This window comes from Mustelus asterias, chromosome 3, assembly GCF_964213995.1.
Source record: "Mustelus asterias chromosome 3, sMusAst1.hap1.1, whole genome shotgun sequence".
In the NCBI taxonomy this organism is placed as follows: domain Eukaryota; kingdom Metazoa; phylum Chordata; class Chondrichthyes; order Carcharhiniformes; family Triakidae; genus Mustelus; species Mustelus asterias.
Genome location: NC_135803.1, coordinates 142,668,846 through 142,684,566, shown reverse-complemented (window position 1 = coordinate 142,684,566; position 15,721 = coordinate 142,668,846). Strand labels below are relative to the sequence as shown.

The window sequence follows — 15,721 nt, the reverse complement described above, 5'->3', positions numbered from 1 at the left end:
TCCTCCCACATTCCAAAGATGTGCGGGTTAGGTTGATTGGCCATGCTAAATTGACCCTCGTATTAGGGGAATAGCAGGGTAAATATGTGGGGTAATGGGAATAGAGCCTGGGTGGGATTGTAGTCGGTGCAGGCTTGATGGGCTGAACGGCCTCCTTCTGCACTGTAGGGATTCAATGATTCAATGAAGTTTTTATGGAGGAAATGATCTTTCTGTTCCGGTAAGTGAACTCAGGTTGTGCCCAGACAGAGGAGGAGATATCTCCTGCTCGGTGGGCTACTGAACAATGCAACCTGTTGGTGAAGTCAGTTTTGTGCGGAGTCGGGGAGACTCCGTGGACATTTGAAAACGGTGGCCGGCAGCCGATTCTGGGATTCCTGATGATGCCATTTCTGGGGCTTCTGATTTTTAACTGTGCCTTTGAAAGGTGCGGGCTGGTTCGGGGCATGAGCCCATGCTTTGTATTCCTAACCCAGCTGGCTCCATTCTGAGAATAGTATGTCTCAGTACGCCACAATTTTCATGGAATCAGGCCAGTTTTTCAAAGAGATATTTTAGAGATGCCATGAACCATTGTCTGCATGAGGGAACCTTTGAAAGCTAAGTTCTAAAGGTCCACCATTTACTCCCCATGCCCTCGTATAGGCTCCCCAAGCACCTCCTATGGCCTCTTATGCCCGCCATGCCATCGTACATTCTTGATAAAACCCAGACATCTATTGCAGAATGGAAACACCTGGGAAAGACCCAGGGAAAACATTGCTTTACTGACAGCTCTGGCTCCCTGATCTGTGCGGGTAATTCTTTGGTGTTTATTTACACAATAAAAAGAGTTTTCAAGTGCTTACAGTTTCTGCTGTTGATAATTTAAAGGACGATTGACGTTTTTATTGGCCTGCAGAAAAATAAGTTTTGTTTAAGAAAGTGGGAAGTTATCCACTTTTTTAAACCTTTTATTTAAACACATCCAATTATCATTAGAAGGTTCATTGTTTTGAGACAGTGTGTTTTGGGTGAATGGGGGTCATGATGGGCCATGGGGAGTGGGTAGGGAAATACATTGACATGGAGGGGGATCATGTTGGGATAAGTTGAGGGCATAGCTCGTGATTTGTTTTTATTCATTGCGGGACATGGGCGTCACTGGCTGGCCAGCATTTATTGCCATTCCCTAGTTGCCCGAAGGCAGTTGAGAGTCAACCACATTGCTGTGGCTCGGGAGTCACGTGTAGGCCAGACCAGGTAAGGACGGCAGATTTCCTTCCCTAAAGGACATTAGTGAACCAGATGGGTTTTTCCGACAATCGACAATGGTTTCATGGTCATCAGTAGATTCTTAATTCCAGATATTTTTTATTGAATTCAAATTCCACCACCTGCCGTGATGGGATTTGAACCCGGGTCCCCAGAACTTTAGCTGAGTTTCTGGATTAATTGTCCAGTGATAATACCACTAGGCCATCGCCTCCCCCTCCCCACTTGTGATGGAGCGTATGCGGGATCATGTTGGGGTAGGTTGAGGGGCAGAGTTTGGTATGCAGGATAAGAAGGTCATGAATGGGGCATAGAGAGTGTGGAGGGGAATGAGGGGTTAAGGCTGGAGGGCCATTCTGCTTTCATTATAACTGGGACAAAGCTGGGCCCTCCAAACAGTGCCCTTGGCACCCAGCAGCCCCTCTGGCTGCTTCCGACCTTGTTCCCAGATCCACCACTGACCCCCCACACCCAGGAATGAAAGCTCTGTCCTTGCGGGCACTTTCTCCCAAGGCGGGTGGACCAAGGCAGGAATTCTCCCAAATCCCACTCCCAGTCTCGAGTTTGAAAATCCACCCCATATCCTCCACTGGCTACGAGGCAGTTACACCTTAAACTCAGAGCTGACACAGCAGTGTGACACTCGCCTCAAACTCTGTGTCAGGAAAAGTAAATCCGAGAAAAGCAGCCTTTGATGTTTAAAAATAACTGGTTTGTTGTCTGTTGTTGTGTCATTGACTCTGCGAAATTCGACACGTTATCAACATGAAAGCTGCAGTGAGAGCAATGGAAGGGCATTCGAACACAAGCAGCCTGCTGGGCAGTGTGCGAGTGTCGCAGTGGAAGCTTAGACTGCTGCCAGGCTAGGTCAGCATGGTGTCCACCCCCTCCCCAGGGTGGATGGCAGTGTGCAAAGTATGACCCAGTCGCCCTCTCTCAGGGTGACAGCATTTGTCGTCCCCTCGCTCCTGTCGCTGCACTGGTTTGCTTGCTGTTGCCAGCCAGCCAGCCTGGGCAGGTGCCGCCTGTGGCGAGATTGTGCAGGCTGTAGCCACTCTTTCTCGGCTCAGAGTGTTTGAGGTCATCCTCCAAGGCTATCCGCAGTCTCCTCCAGTGAAAGTCAGCACCCACCCACCCAGCACGCTGCAGCCATCGGGGTGACAGTGTTTTGTGTTAGGACAGGCAGAAAGACAGGCTCGAGGGGAATGTGTGAGGGTGATTAGTTGATTTTCGGATGCAATGTAACATTAGTTTAGGTTGCTACATTTTTTTGTGGTGCGTTTTATTTTTGCATTGTGACCACGGTAATGGTCAGTGCGGGGGAATAATAAGGTGCGAGGATCTTGGTGAATAGGGAATTGGGTTTTAGTTAAAGGCACCAGGTGAGTTCTTCATGGGCAGCTGAGGCAGAGAGGGCTGTGCAGGTTACCGCCTCCCCCACCTCTTCTTCCTCCTCTTTGTGTTCCCCTTCCTCAGCTGCTGCTTGTATCGCTGGTAACAAGTGTTGCCCCCTCATGGTGACGAGCTTGTGCAGCATGCCCACCATGACCTTTGTTGCCCACCTATCTCCCCTGTCATGCCCTGTAACAATTTTGGAAGTTTCAATGAGATTACCTCTCATTCTTTGAAACTCGATAGAAAACAGGCCCAGTTTTCTCAATCTCTCCTCATAAAACAATCCCGCCCATCCCAGGGATTAGTCTGGTGAACCCCCATTACATTCCCTCTATTGGCAAGCATATCCTTCCTTAGATAAGGGGGCCAAAACTGTTCTCCAAGTCTGCTCTCATCAAGGCTTTATACAATTGTAGCAAGACATCTTTACTCCTGTTCTCAATTCCCCTTGGAATGAAGGCCAACATAGAATTCGCTTGCTGCACCCGCATGCGCGCTTTTAGAGATTCATGAACAAGGACACAAGGGTGGTGGGTGAGTGGAATCGGCTGCCGTCAGTGGTGGTGGAGGCAAACTCGATAGGGTCTTTTAAGAGACTTCTGGATGAGTACATGGGACTGAATAGGATTGAGGGTTATAGGTAAGCCTGTATATAAGCTTAGGTAGGTAGGGACATGACTGGCGCAACTTGTGGGCCGAAGGGCCTGTTTGTGCTGTATTTTTTCTATGTCCGATGTTCTATGACACCCTGATCCCTTTACACATCAACACTTCCCAACATCTCACCATTTAAGAAATACCCTGCCTTTCTGTCTTGTTGAAAAAAGCGTTATTTTATGTGTTATGAGATCACTGTGGTTTTTAATGTTGCATCTTTAGGTAAGAAAGTGTCGGTCAGCAACACAGCAGTAATACCCTCCTCCTTCGGTATCCTCATCCCTTATCCTATCCTCATGTCGAGGTCTCCGAAATATCATTGCAAAATTCTCATTAATATTTACACGGTTTGATGATATTTCAGGAATTGGTGAGGGGAGCTTCAGAAATAATCATAAGTTGAGCAAGATCTCAATTAAATTAAACGCCGGTAAAATAATGGTGTTGGTCTGATCTTAGAACATATTTATATATAAAGTCTTTAGTTGCTAAAGTTGAGGCTAATAATACAGTCCTAAGTCAACAACATTACTCACCGCTTTCCCACTGAGGAGCGTTTTCAAGACTCCAAATCACTGCTGAGCTGTGAATGGTTCACATCTGGGCATCGGGAAGTCAAAACAGATTGCAAGCCTCGCTCAACCTGCTGAGCATCAGACTGTGCAAAAACAGAAATCTTTAACAGAGACAGGTTAATTGTGCCATTTATTAGGGCGGCACACGGTGGCACAATGTTTAGCACTGTTGCCTCACAGCGCCAGGGACCCGGGTTCGATTCCCGGCATGGGTCGCTGTCTGTGTGGAGTTTGCATGTTCTCCCCGTGTCTGCGTGGGTTTCCTCTGTGTGCTCCGTTTTCCTCCCCCACTCCAAGGATGTGCTGATTAGGTGGATTGGCCGTGCTAAATTGCCCCTTAGTGTCAGGGGGATTAGTGGGGTAAATGTGTGGGGTTACAGGGATAGGGCCTGGGTGGGATTGTTGTCAGTGCAGGCTCAATGGGCTGAATGGGCTCCTTCTGCACTCTAGGGATTTTATTCTATCACTGTTTCAAGCACAGTGACTGGTTTTAGTACAAAGGAGGCAAATGTCTGTGGGGGAGGACAGAAATATTTAATTGTGTTCCCTTCTGAGTTCGCTTAGATCGAGTTTATTTTTGCACGACCGGTTTCAAAGATGGACCTGAGTTCCTTCAAGAAATAACTTGAGGTGCCATGTCAAAGAGCTACTTTCCATTTCCATTCATACTTCAAAACTTAGAGGGTCCAATCTTTCAGGCCAAGCTCAAAGGAGGAAAATGATGTGATGCTGTGATGTTTTAATGTTAAAAGATACTGGCTAGTTTTCACAGGTTCCTGGAATGTTCCATAATAAATACTGTGCAGGCAGCAAAATGCCAGATATTTCCAAGACTAAGCTGTGAAGACTTACAGTTTACCTGTTACACTGGCCTTTGAATATTAGTACTGCATGTACAATCTGGGGAAATTGATTTGTCCACTAGTTGATAGACCTCATCAGAGGAGGAAAAATTGCTTTTGACAATCTGGGGGACTTAGCTGCCTCTGGCTTATTGGGTTAAAATTCAATCAGGTAAAGGGATGACAATCCTAGAGTTATTAATTCTCTCCCATTTTGGGCACAAGTTCAGCATTATCAACCCCTAGGCATGGGGTGGAGGGACAGAGTAGAAATTTGGACCTTATTTGGGTGGCACAGTGGTTAACACTGCTGCCTCACAGCTCCAGGGACCTGGGTTCGATTCCCGTCTTGGGTCACTGTCTGTGTGGAGTTTTAACGTTCTCCCCGTGTCTGCGTGGGTTTCCTCCAGGTCCTCCGGTTTCCTCCCACAGTCCAAAGGTGCGCAGGTTAGCTTCACTGGGCAGGGAATTCCACAGATTCACAACCCTTTGTGTGAAGAAGTTCCTCCTCAACTCAGTCCTAAATCTGCTTCCCCTTATTTTGAGGCCATGCCCCTAGTTCTGGTTTCACCCGCCAGTGGAAACAACCTCCCTGCTTCTAGCTTATCTATTCCCTTCATAATTTTATATGTTTCTATAAGATCCCCCCTCATTCTTTTAAATTCCAATTAGTCCCAATCTACTCAGTCTCCTCATAAGCCAACCCTCTCAACTCCGGAATCAACCTAGTGAATCTCCTCTGCACCCCCTCCAGCGCCAGTACATCCTTTCTCAAGTAAGGAGACCAAATCTGTAGTCAGTACTCCAGGTGTGGCCTCACCTGCATCTTATACAGCTGCAACATAACCTCCCTGTTTTTAAACCCCATCCCTCTAGCAATGAAGGACAAAATTCCATTTGCCTTCTTAATTCCCTGCTGCACCTGCAAACCAACTTTTTAATGATTCAAGGACACCCAGATCCCTCTGCACAGCAACATGATGCAATTTTTTTACCACTTAAATAATAGTCCATTTTGCTGTTATTCCTACCAAAATGGATGACCTCACATTTACCAACATTGTACTCCATCTGCCAGACCCTTGTCCAGACCCTCCTCAGCTCTGTCTTAAATGGACTCCTTACTCTGAGATTATGCCCTCTGGTCCTAGACACTCTCACAAGAGGAAACAACTTCTCAGCATCTACCCTGTCAAGCCTGTCAATATCCTGAGACAACTCAAAGATAAAAAGTATTTTAAGGTACAATGATAAAAAAATCATGTAAGGTAGGGTCAGCACGGGGTGGCACAGTGGTTACACTGCTGCCTCACAGCACCAGGGTCCTGGGTTCAATTCCAGTCTTGGTTGACTGTCTATCTGGAGTTTGCACGTTCTCCCCGTGTATGCGTGGGTTTCCTCCGGGTGTTCCGATTTCCTCCCACAGCCCAAAGATGGGTGGATTGGCCATGCTATATTGAGCCTTAGTGTCACAAGATGTGTAGGTTAGGGAGATTAGCGGGATAAATGTATGGGGTTATGGCTATAGGGTAAGATGCTTTTTGGAGAGCCGGTTCAGACTCGACGGGCTGAATGGCCTCCTTATGTGCTGTCGGGATTCTATCGCTGAGGCATTTTTCTTGTAAAACTCAGTAATCTCTGCTCCATATCTGATCCATCTTCTTTGGCAAGCATGAATTACGGCGGCCCACATTCAAATATTGTTTGGAATTATCTTGGCAGCTGTATGCATACGTGGATAACACAGTGCTATGTTTAGTGCTTGGTTGCTAAAACTCACATTTCTATCAGTTGCGGAATATTATTGAGATCTTCAGTTATGATGTCTTCATTATCAACTATGTCCTCATTCATTGGAGATCAATATTAATGAGGTGGCAGTATTATGGTTGTCAAATGTTATCTTTATTTCTCTTGTTGCAGTAACATGACTTGCAGCAATGTGACTACAAACACTTTCCCCTCTGACCTTGTCAATGAGAGGCTGAGGGAGCCTATATTTAGTTTGAAGGTGAGCTCTCCTGCAGTAGACAGGGAGGATGAATCCTGGTTTAGTAATATAATACAACTTCATCACCACACGGAGAATTGAACCTCCTTCTTTCAAAACTGAGCCAATGTATAGAGTTGTGTTTAATCGGAATGTTCATCTTTCCCCAACCACCCCAAGCTTGTGACATCCAGTCAGTACTAGTAGCTGAGCCTGAATTTTTATTCCTGTCCCCTCCAGTGACACCGGTTCTTTCAATCCCTTATTCAGAATCACAGCATTGTTACACTGCAGAGGAGGCCATTTGGCCCATCGTGTCGGCACTGGCTCTCCAAACGAGCATTATGACTTAGTGCCATTTTCCTGCCTTTTCCCCATACCCCTGCACATTGTTTCTATTCAGTTAATCATCTAATGCTCTCCTAAATGCCTCGATTGAAGCTGCCTCCACCACATTCCCAGGCAGTGCATTCCAGACCCAAACCACTCGTTGTGTGGGGAAAGGTTTTTCTCACATCACATTTGCTCCTTTTGCAAATCACCTTCAATCTGTGCCCTCTTGATTTTGATCCTTTTACAAGTGTCCTCCTGATCCATTCTGTCCAGCCCCCTCATAATTTTGAACACCTCTATCAAATCACCTCTTAGCCTTCTCCTCTCCAAGGAGAACAGTCCCAGCCTCTCCCATCTATCCTTATAACTAAAGTTTCTCATCCCTGGAGCTATTCTTGTGAACCTCTTCTGCACTCTCTCCAATGCCTTCATATCGTTCCTACAGTGCGTCTCCCAGAATTGTACATAACATTGCAGCTGAGGTCTAACCAGTGTCTTGCATAAGTTCCCATGATGTGGAGATGCCGGTGTTGGACTAGGGTAGGCACAGTAAGAAGTCTCACAACACCAGGTTAAAGATCAACAGGTTCATATGGAATTACGAGCATTCGGAGCGCTGCTCCTTCATCAGCTGTGGAGCGGAGTGGAGAGACCTCCACTCACCTGATGAAGGAGCAGCGCTCCGATAGCTCGTGATTCCAAATAAACCTGTTGGACTTTAACCTGGTGTTGTGAGACTTCTCATTGTACAGGTTCAGCATAACCACCTTGCTCTTGTATGCCCCTATTAATAAAGCCTAGGATACCATATACTTTATTAACTGCTCTCTAAAATAAAGTTAAAGTAAAATAAAGTGTATTTTTTAGTCACAAGTAGGCTTACATTAACACTGCAATGAAATTACTGTGAAAATCCCCTAGTCGCCACACTCTGACACCTGTTCAGATACACTGAGGGAGAATTTAGCATGGCCAATGCACCTAACCAGCACGTCTTTGGAGTGTGGGAGGAAACCAGAGTACCCGGAGGAAACCCAGGCAGACACAGGGAGAACGTGCAAACTCCACACAGACAGGGACCCAAGCCGGGAATCCAACCTGGGTCCCTGGCGCTGTGAGGCAGCCGTGCTAACCACTGTGCAACTGTGCTGCCCTTCCTTAACAATTGCAACAATTCTGTGATTCTGAGTAATGGATTGAGAGAGTCGGTGTCACTGGAGGTGACAGGAATATGTAAAACTTCAGGCGCAGCTCCCAGTATCGACTGAATGTCACAAGGTTGGGGGGTGGGGAGGGATGAACAGTACAATTAAACACAACTCTCTATACATTTGCTCAGTTTTGAAAGAAGGAATTGTGGAAGTTCAGTTCTCGCCTGTTCAGCCATCTTCAATGATTGTTGCACCCAGATCCCTCTGCTACCTGCAGCCCCTTAAGAATTTTACCCTTTATTTAAATGACTCTCTATTTTCTTCCTGCCAAAATGCATACTCATCTCTGAATTTCTGATAACAGAAGGGAGACCCTCACTCACATTTGCCACAATGCAATCTTTGAATGGACCATGGTGTCTTTTTCCAAGTCTGCATCATAAGCAATGAGCCTTATTGTCAACTACATTTATTGTGGGATTGTGATCATCCATTTAACAAAGTGTGAAACGATCCCAAGAGTTGGAGGAAAGATTTTGGGCTGGTTCACTTCACCTGTTCAAGGTGTGCAGTACTTTGTGGAAAGTACTGTTACTCAGGCAGAAGAGCGCTTTAGGGCAGCTGCGGAAAGTTTCACTGCTGCAATGCATCTGTTGGAACAGTTTGTTCAGGCAACTTGCCCAATCACTAAGTATCATTGTGAGAGGTACAGAATAATACTGAGGGAGGGATACCCCAACAAATTACCACAGACAAGAGGACAATCTAGAGAATAATCCAGATTTTAAATCAATAGTTAGGAACAAAATTATCTAAAATAATTTCACTAGACTAGGGGACCGATTTTACTAAAACTTCGCACCCGTTTTCGGGCACGAAAGCGCGGTAAAGTTCGGCGTCTGGCCTATACCGCGATCCGCACCCGATTCCAAGCAGATCGCAGCTTTACCGACAGCCGATTCAGGTGTGGGCCCGGTCCGCGCCCAAATCGGACGGCCCGACGATTTAAATGCATTAGCATGCATTTAAATCGACTTAATGAACCGCGCGCCCAACTCTACCGCCAAATCCCACTTTACCATCTTCTGGCCTGTTCTGAATCTGCACTTTTAGCGACCTGCAGAATAAAAGTCCGAAGCGGATTTCTATTCTGAAGGGGAACCTCCGAAGCCCAACCTTCGCGGACCCCCCCCCGCTAACCACCCCGGCAGAACTCCCCCGCCCCCCCCCCCCCCCCCCCCCCCCCGGATCAGAACCCCCTGGGAGGCAGGCCCCCCTCGGCAGAGCACACCCCCGACCTACCGTGATCGCTGGTCTCCCTCCACCATCCTTCCGTTAGCAAGATAAGCTGTATGTTCCTCAGCTAGGTCCACTTTGGTCAACACAAAGATGGTTCTTCTGCCTTGTGGTTCCATCTGGCTCAGCAAATCAGTTACAATCCTGCGTTCAGCATCTACTGAACCATCTTGGATACAAAGGATAATGAATGGTATTGGTCGATCTTCCTGGTGTTATCAGTACTGTAACATCAGGAATGGCTGCCGACACCAAGGATATAATTTTTAGCACAAGCAAGGCTTACATGCAGAACGCTAATGCCATTATCCTTTGTATCCAAGATGGTTCAGTAGATGCTGAACGCAGGATTGTAACTGATTTGCTGAGCCAGATGGAACCACAAGGCAGAAGAACCATCTTTGTGTTGACCAAAGTGGATCTAGCTGAGGAACATACAGCTTATCTTGCTAACGGAAGGATGTGGGGTGGGGTGGGGTGGGGTGGGGCTGGGGGGGGTGGGGGGGGTGGGAGGAGGAGAGGGGGCGGGACCCGTCACACCCCCTCTCCTCCTCCCACCCCCCACCCTCCTAGAGGGTGATCTGGGCCCCGCCCCCTCTCCTCCTCCCACCCCCCCAGCCCCCCCCCCCCCCACCCCACCCCACCCCACACCCCCCCTCAGATGATCTGGGTCAGAGAGCCGCTCTCTCTGCTTTTTTCTCCCCGCCCAGGCACGCTGCTTCGGATTTTTTTTCGAACTGCGCAAGCGCAGTTCAGAGCTCCGATCATTCCGGCAGCGCTAAGCCCCGCCCATAGCGCGAATCGGACCGGAGCCGGCAAAATGCGTATGGGCGCGCTGGAAAGCGGATTCCAGGCGCGGATCTATTTGACGCCCAGATTCAGCACTTAGACTCAAAATGGTAAAATCAGGCCCCTAGGTGTCCAATGATCTTGAAGCTACTAATGTGAATACTGAGTATAAATGTGAACATATTAATTATTATATGTAACTTTTTTTTATTCATTCGTGGGACATGGGCGTCACTGGCTGGCCAGCATTTATTGCCCATCTCCATTTGCCCTTGGAGGGCAGTTGAGAGTCAACCACATTGCTGTGGCTCTGGAGTCACTTGTAGGCCAGACCAGGTAAGGACGACAGATTTCCTTGCATAGAATCCCTACAATACCGAAGAAGGCCATCAGGCCCATCGAGTCTGTACCAACCACATCCTACCCAGGCTCTATTCCCATAACCCCACACATTTATTGCTAATCCCCCTGTCACTAGGTCAATTTAGCATGGCCAATCCACCCAACCCGCACATCTGTGGGAGGAAACTAGAGCACCCGGAGGAAACCAATGCAAAGAAGGGGAGAAAGTGCAAACTCCACACAGACTGTTACCCGAGGCCGGAATTGAACCTGGGTCCTTGGCGCTGTGAGGCAGCAGTGCTAACCACTGTGCCGCCTAATCCTGAAGGATATTAGTGAACCAGATGGGTTTTTCCAACAATTGACAATGGTTTCATGGTCATCAGTAGATTCTTAATTCCAGATTTTTAAAATTGAATTCAAATTCTACCATTTGCCGTGGCAGGATTTGAACCCAAGTCTCCAGAACATTAGCTGAGTTTCTGGATTAACAGTCTAGCGATAATACCACTAGGCCATCGCCTCCCTCACATGTGATTCTTTGCCAGTGTACAGTTAGCTTTGAAAGATGCTCTACCCATGCTGTATGCCATGATTTGTAGAAAGCTCCAAAATGATGTGACCGATGTCCTCTTCCTATATCTTTTACAGGGAACAACGGACAAAGTCCAACCATGAAGATAGCATCCAATACTTCAATTGGTGTCAACGCTTCTTCTTCCAAAGAACAGGACATTCAGCAAGGACCAGGACGGAAAAATGTCATACCAGACAATGCCCAGAAACCAGACCACCCGCCAGACACAAAGGCTGCCATTGGCAATCATTCCGATGAAAATAAATCTTATTCCCAACTGTGCTCCTCATGGGATAGAGAGTGCGTCTCCAATAAAACTTTAGCTCAGTGGAATGATTTGAAACGGACTTTGGGCTTTGTTTGGGAAATGCATGTGTATGGGGCGGGAATACTGTTCGTTATCCTCATGTTGCTGTCTCTTATTAATTTGATAGGCTCTCCTATTTTGTACACTCCAGATGTTGGTTACCTCATGGCGGCTAACGGCCTACTATTTGCACTGGCCCTCTTGAGAGCTGTGTACTTGTTCTTTGATCCCTATGGCAGCAAGTCCAAGCTTCCTCCGGTCGGTAGCTTGGTGTTGTATAACGTTACGTTTCCCCTTCTCATCACCACCTTTGGCATTCTTATACTGCTTCTGCTGAAGACGGGTAAGCTGCAAATGCTCTCCTCAAAAATCCAGAGCCCGGCCTTATTGGCAGTGATTGCGGTCATCCATTTTGTTGTGCTGATAAGTGGGGATCTCCTGTACTCCCTGCTGAATCCTGCTGTGAACATAGTCCTCCATATCTTCTCGGTTTCATGGGGGTCATTTCTAATCTTTGCATTTTTTCTCACCTATCGTAAACTCAAGAGTCGCTCTGAAGCCACAATTGGGCAAATCCAAAAACCTACCATCCGCAACGAAGAATCCTTGGATCTTCAGAATCAGGAGCGGGCCCTAAAGCGGCTTTTGATCTCCTCTCGAGTGATGGCGATCGGTGGTGTCTTTGGGTTCCTTTGCTGTGCCCTACAGGTCTATGCTATCTTATGGATTTATGGAATACTGGGAGAGAAGGGACATTTCTACTGGTCTTGGTGGTTCCTCCAGTTTTGGTATCGAAGTTTTGAGATTGCAATATCATTCGCCATGTGCTTTGTGACCTCCTATGCGTTCTGTCAGCAACAAGGCCGGCCTGATTACATCTGTTGGAGCAAGATCGTTCAATACTTCCACCACTACCGGAAGAGGGAAGTGCCAGAGTACCCGAACAACTGCTATGATTGGTCTTCCACAACCCAGGACAGGATAACCAGTAATGACATTTGCAAGAACCTGATACGGAACCAGCCAGAGTGCATGCCTCTTAAAACATTGAATGAAATGAACGAGCCTAAACCCAACAAAAGTTACTGCAACAACGATGGCTCCATGATCTCCCTGAATCACCGGCCCAGAATACCGGTCCTGGGACCCAAATCGCACAACTTAATGATGGGTCGTTCCTTTACCAGCATCTGCATTGAGAAGGAGTCGGTGATGTCCCTCAATGTCTTCGACTTGCGTCCGCCTTCACCCATCAATCTTAGCCGTAGTATTGACGAAGCTCTTTTCAGGGAGCACATTGTCAGAGACAGCTTGTTTCACACTTCTAGCCTTCGATGCCCCAGCTACTTATCCATGGAAGACTCCTGCTCCTCTCTGAGAACACACAAAGCTCTCGATCAGGGTAATGTTGCGGTGGCGTCGTCGGACTTCACGCGTCGGAAGAGCGACCCAGACTTTTTGTACAGCGTTGCCAAATGCAGCTCGCTAAATAACGTCCAGATGGATATGCCCAGACACTCCACCCAGGATCTCGAGCGCACTCAGGCATCCAGTAGATTGCACAGGTCAGCCTCCAGCAGCTCCTTGGATAGCGCTTCTAAAACATCCTTTGGAATCCACTGGTACTCATGGACTCGTAATCCCTCCTCTGGAGAGAGTGTCCCCTCTGTTGACCCGGCTAGTGAGAGCCTTCTCCCACAGAACAAGAGTTTGGACAATTCTGAAGTAACATTGAAGGCAGAAGACGCTGACATTGAGGCACAAAAAAGTTTTATAGAAATAAGAGTGATTGACGATGTCAGTCTTTCTAGTGATACCATTGAACTTTAATCTTCGGACAGACATCGATTTCTTTAACAGTATTGGGGGAAAATACCAGGTTGAAGATAAAGGTATTTTGCATTATTTTTAATAAAAGGCTCATGCTTACTTTATCATTGATTGAAAGGAGAACTACAGGTCATGCAGAAAAAGGACCAGCAATACTTCATCCTCATTCTATGAGACTTGGTTAGTGTGATTCTGAGGCGAATGGGCCGGGATTCACCGACTATGTTCATCCCATCGCTGCCAGCGGGAATGGAGAATTTGGCGCTCAACCAGGACTCCGTTCACCGTAGCAGCACCGGAGAATCCCAGCCGCGGACGAGGCCGGGGGTGTCCGGAGAATGTTTACTTCATACGACCAAGCCTTTTATTTTGTGACTTATTAGTGTGTTGCCTTTCAAAACTCACTCGCTGTCACTGATTATTCATTTGAACACGAAACAAAAGTCACTTTTAAAGATAAGGGTTGCATCTGAAACAAATGCCAATCTTAAAATCCCCAACTGTGGTGAAAAGAGATTAACCAAAAATCTGTTAAAAGGAGGTGGTTTTTGATCATGAGCAGATTAATTCTTATTGCAAAGGAAATACTGTTTATCTCGGTTAAAAAAAAAATCCGTCACATGTGCTTTTAGTTTGAAGGAACATGTTGTATGATTAAATAGCACTTTATTGGTCTGTGTCACGGAGACTAACATGCCACGTTTCCCGAGGACACCTCAGCACGGGTCCAGGAAAATATCAAGCATTCATATTATTCACCATGATGTGGAGATGCCGCCGTTGGACTGGGGTGGGCACAGTAAGAAGTCTCACAACACCAGGTTAAAGTCCAACAGGTTTATTTGGTATCACGAGCTTTCGGAGCACTGCTCCTTCATCAGGTGAGTGAAGGAGCAGTGCTCCGAAAGCTCATGATTCCAAATAAACCTGTTGGACTTTAACCTGGTGTTGTGAGGCTTCATATTATTCACCATCAGTCACCTAAATCTTGTATACCCTTGTTATGGAACACGGCATTGACTCCGTCCAAAGAGCAAATGGTTGCCTCAGAAAGTCACCTCTGTGGTAAAATAGGATCATAGAATGATCCAACACAGGAAGATGCTGTTTGGGACACCTTCTCTGTGCCAGATGGGGACACAGGCATGAGAGAGGCAAAAAGAACAAAAGGAAGACTTGTAGAGTGTCTTTTACACCCTTAGGATGTCCGAAAGCCCCTCACCGACAATGAAGCAGTTCGGAAGTGTTGTAATGTAGGAAAGATAGGCAGGGGGAGAGAAATAGGGGCAGAGAGAGAGGGAGAAAGAGAAAGAAACAGACATAGAGGCAGAGGGAAAGAAATAAATTCTACCCGTGGCAGAGAGAGAGAGGGAGAAAGAGAAACAGATATAGAGGCAGAGGGAAAGAAATACATTCTACCCACAGCAGAGAGAGAGAGGGAGAAAGAGAGAGAAACAGCAATAGAGGCAGAGGGAAAGAGACCCATTCTACTTATTTTACAGAACTGCAACAAGTGTCCTCTGCACTATGGACCTCTCCTGGTCTGGGGAATCTCAGAGCTGGAGGGAAACAGTTACAGAGTTTCGCTTCTCAGTTAATCAAGCTTATTATTTGATGGGCTCGCCAGCTGTGACGAGTTTTGCAATACAGTGTTTGTTCAGTTCTCTTGTTTGTAACAGTGCTCACTGTGTTCCTGATTGAATACAGTAAGAAGTCTCACAACACCAGGTTAAAGTCCAACAGGTTTATTTGGTAGCAAAAGCCACACAAGCTTTCGAGGCTCTGAGCCCCTTCTTCAGGTGAGTGGGAATTCTGTTCACAAACAGAACTTATAAAGACACAGACTCAATTTACATGAATAATGGTTGGAATGCGAATACTTACAACTAATCCAGTCTTTAAGAAACAAAACAATGGGAGTGGAGAGAGCATCAAGATGCAGATCCACTGATATTAACTGAGAGCCTTTTGCTACCAAATAAACCTGTTGGACTTTAACCTGGTGTTGTTAAACTTCTTACTGTGTTTACCCCAGTCCAACGCCGGCATCTCCACATCATTCCTGATTGAAACCACTAGATCTGTTTTCACAGATACATTTTGAGATGGAAGAGCTTGGAAAGGCTAATCTTTTTATTTACCCAATTCAGAGAATCCTTTTGCTTCCTCCCCGCCCATCAATCATCATCTTTGAACATTATGTTGACGTGTGATGACTCGATGCTGTAAATAGTCTCTCCCTTGCTACCAGCCTCTCAACCGCTAATAGTGAAACAGTTTTTCAACCCATTGCTCTTTAATGAATGGCAAACTCTCGATTAGCCTATTTACATCCACATTTTATGAGTTGATTTTTATTAACTGAGAGCCTTTTGCCCAAGTT

The 15,721-nt window shown here is 46.6% G+C and overlaps 1 protein-coding gene across 1 annotated transcript in view; it reads left to right on the top strand.

The window, feature by feature from the left end:
• The window catches only part of LOC144485102 (uncharacterized), a 95,066-nt gene extending 80,980 nt beyond the window's left edge, over positions 1 to 14,086 (top strand). The window contains exon 4 of the mRNA XM_078203376.1: positions 11,276 to 14,086. Coding sequence (XP_078059502.1) covers positions 11,276 to 13,338 — 2,063 coding nt within the window. The 3' untranslated portion in view covers positions 13,339 to 14,086. The remainder of the gene's footprint in view (positions 1 to 11,275) is intronic.
• The last annotated feature ends 1,635 nt before the right edge of the window (positions 14,087 to 15,721 follow it).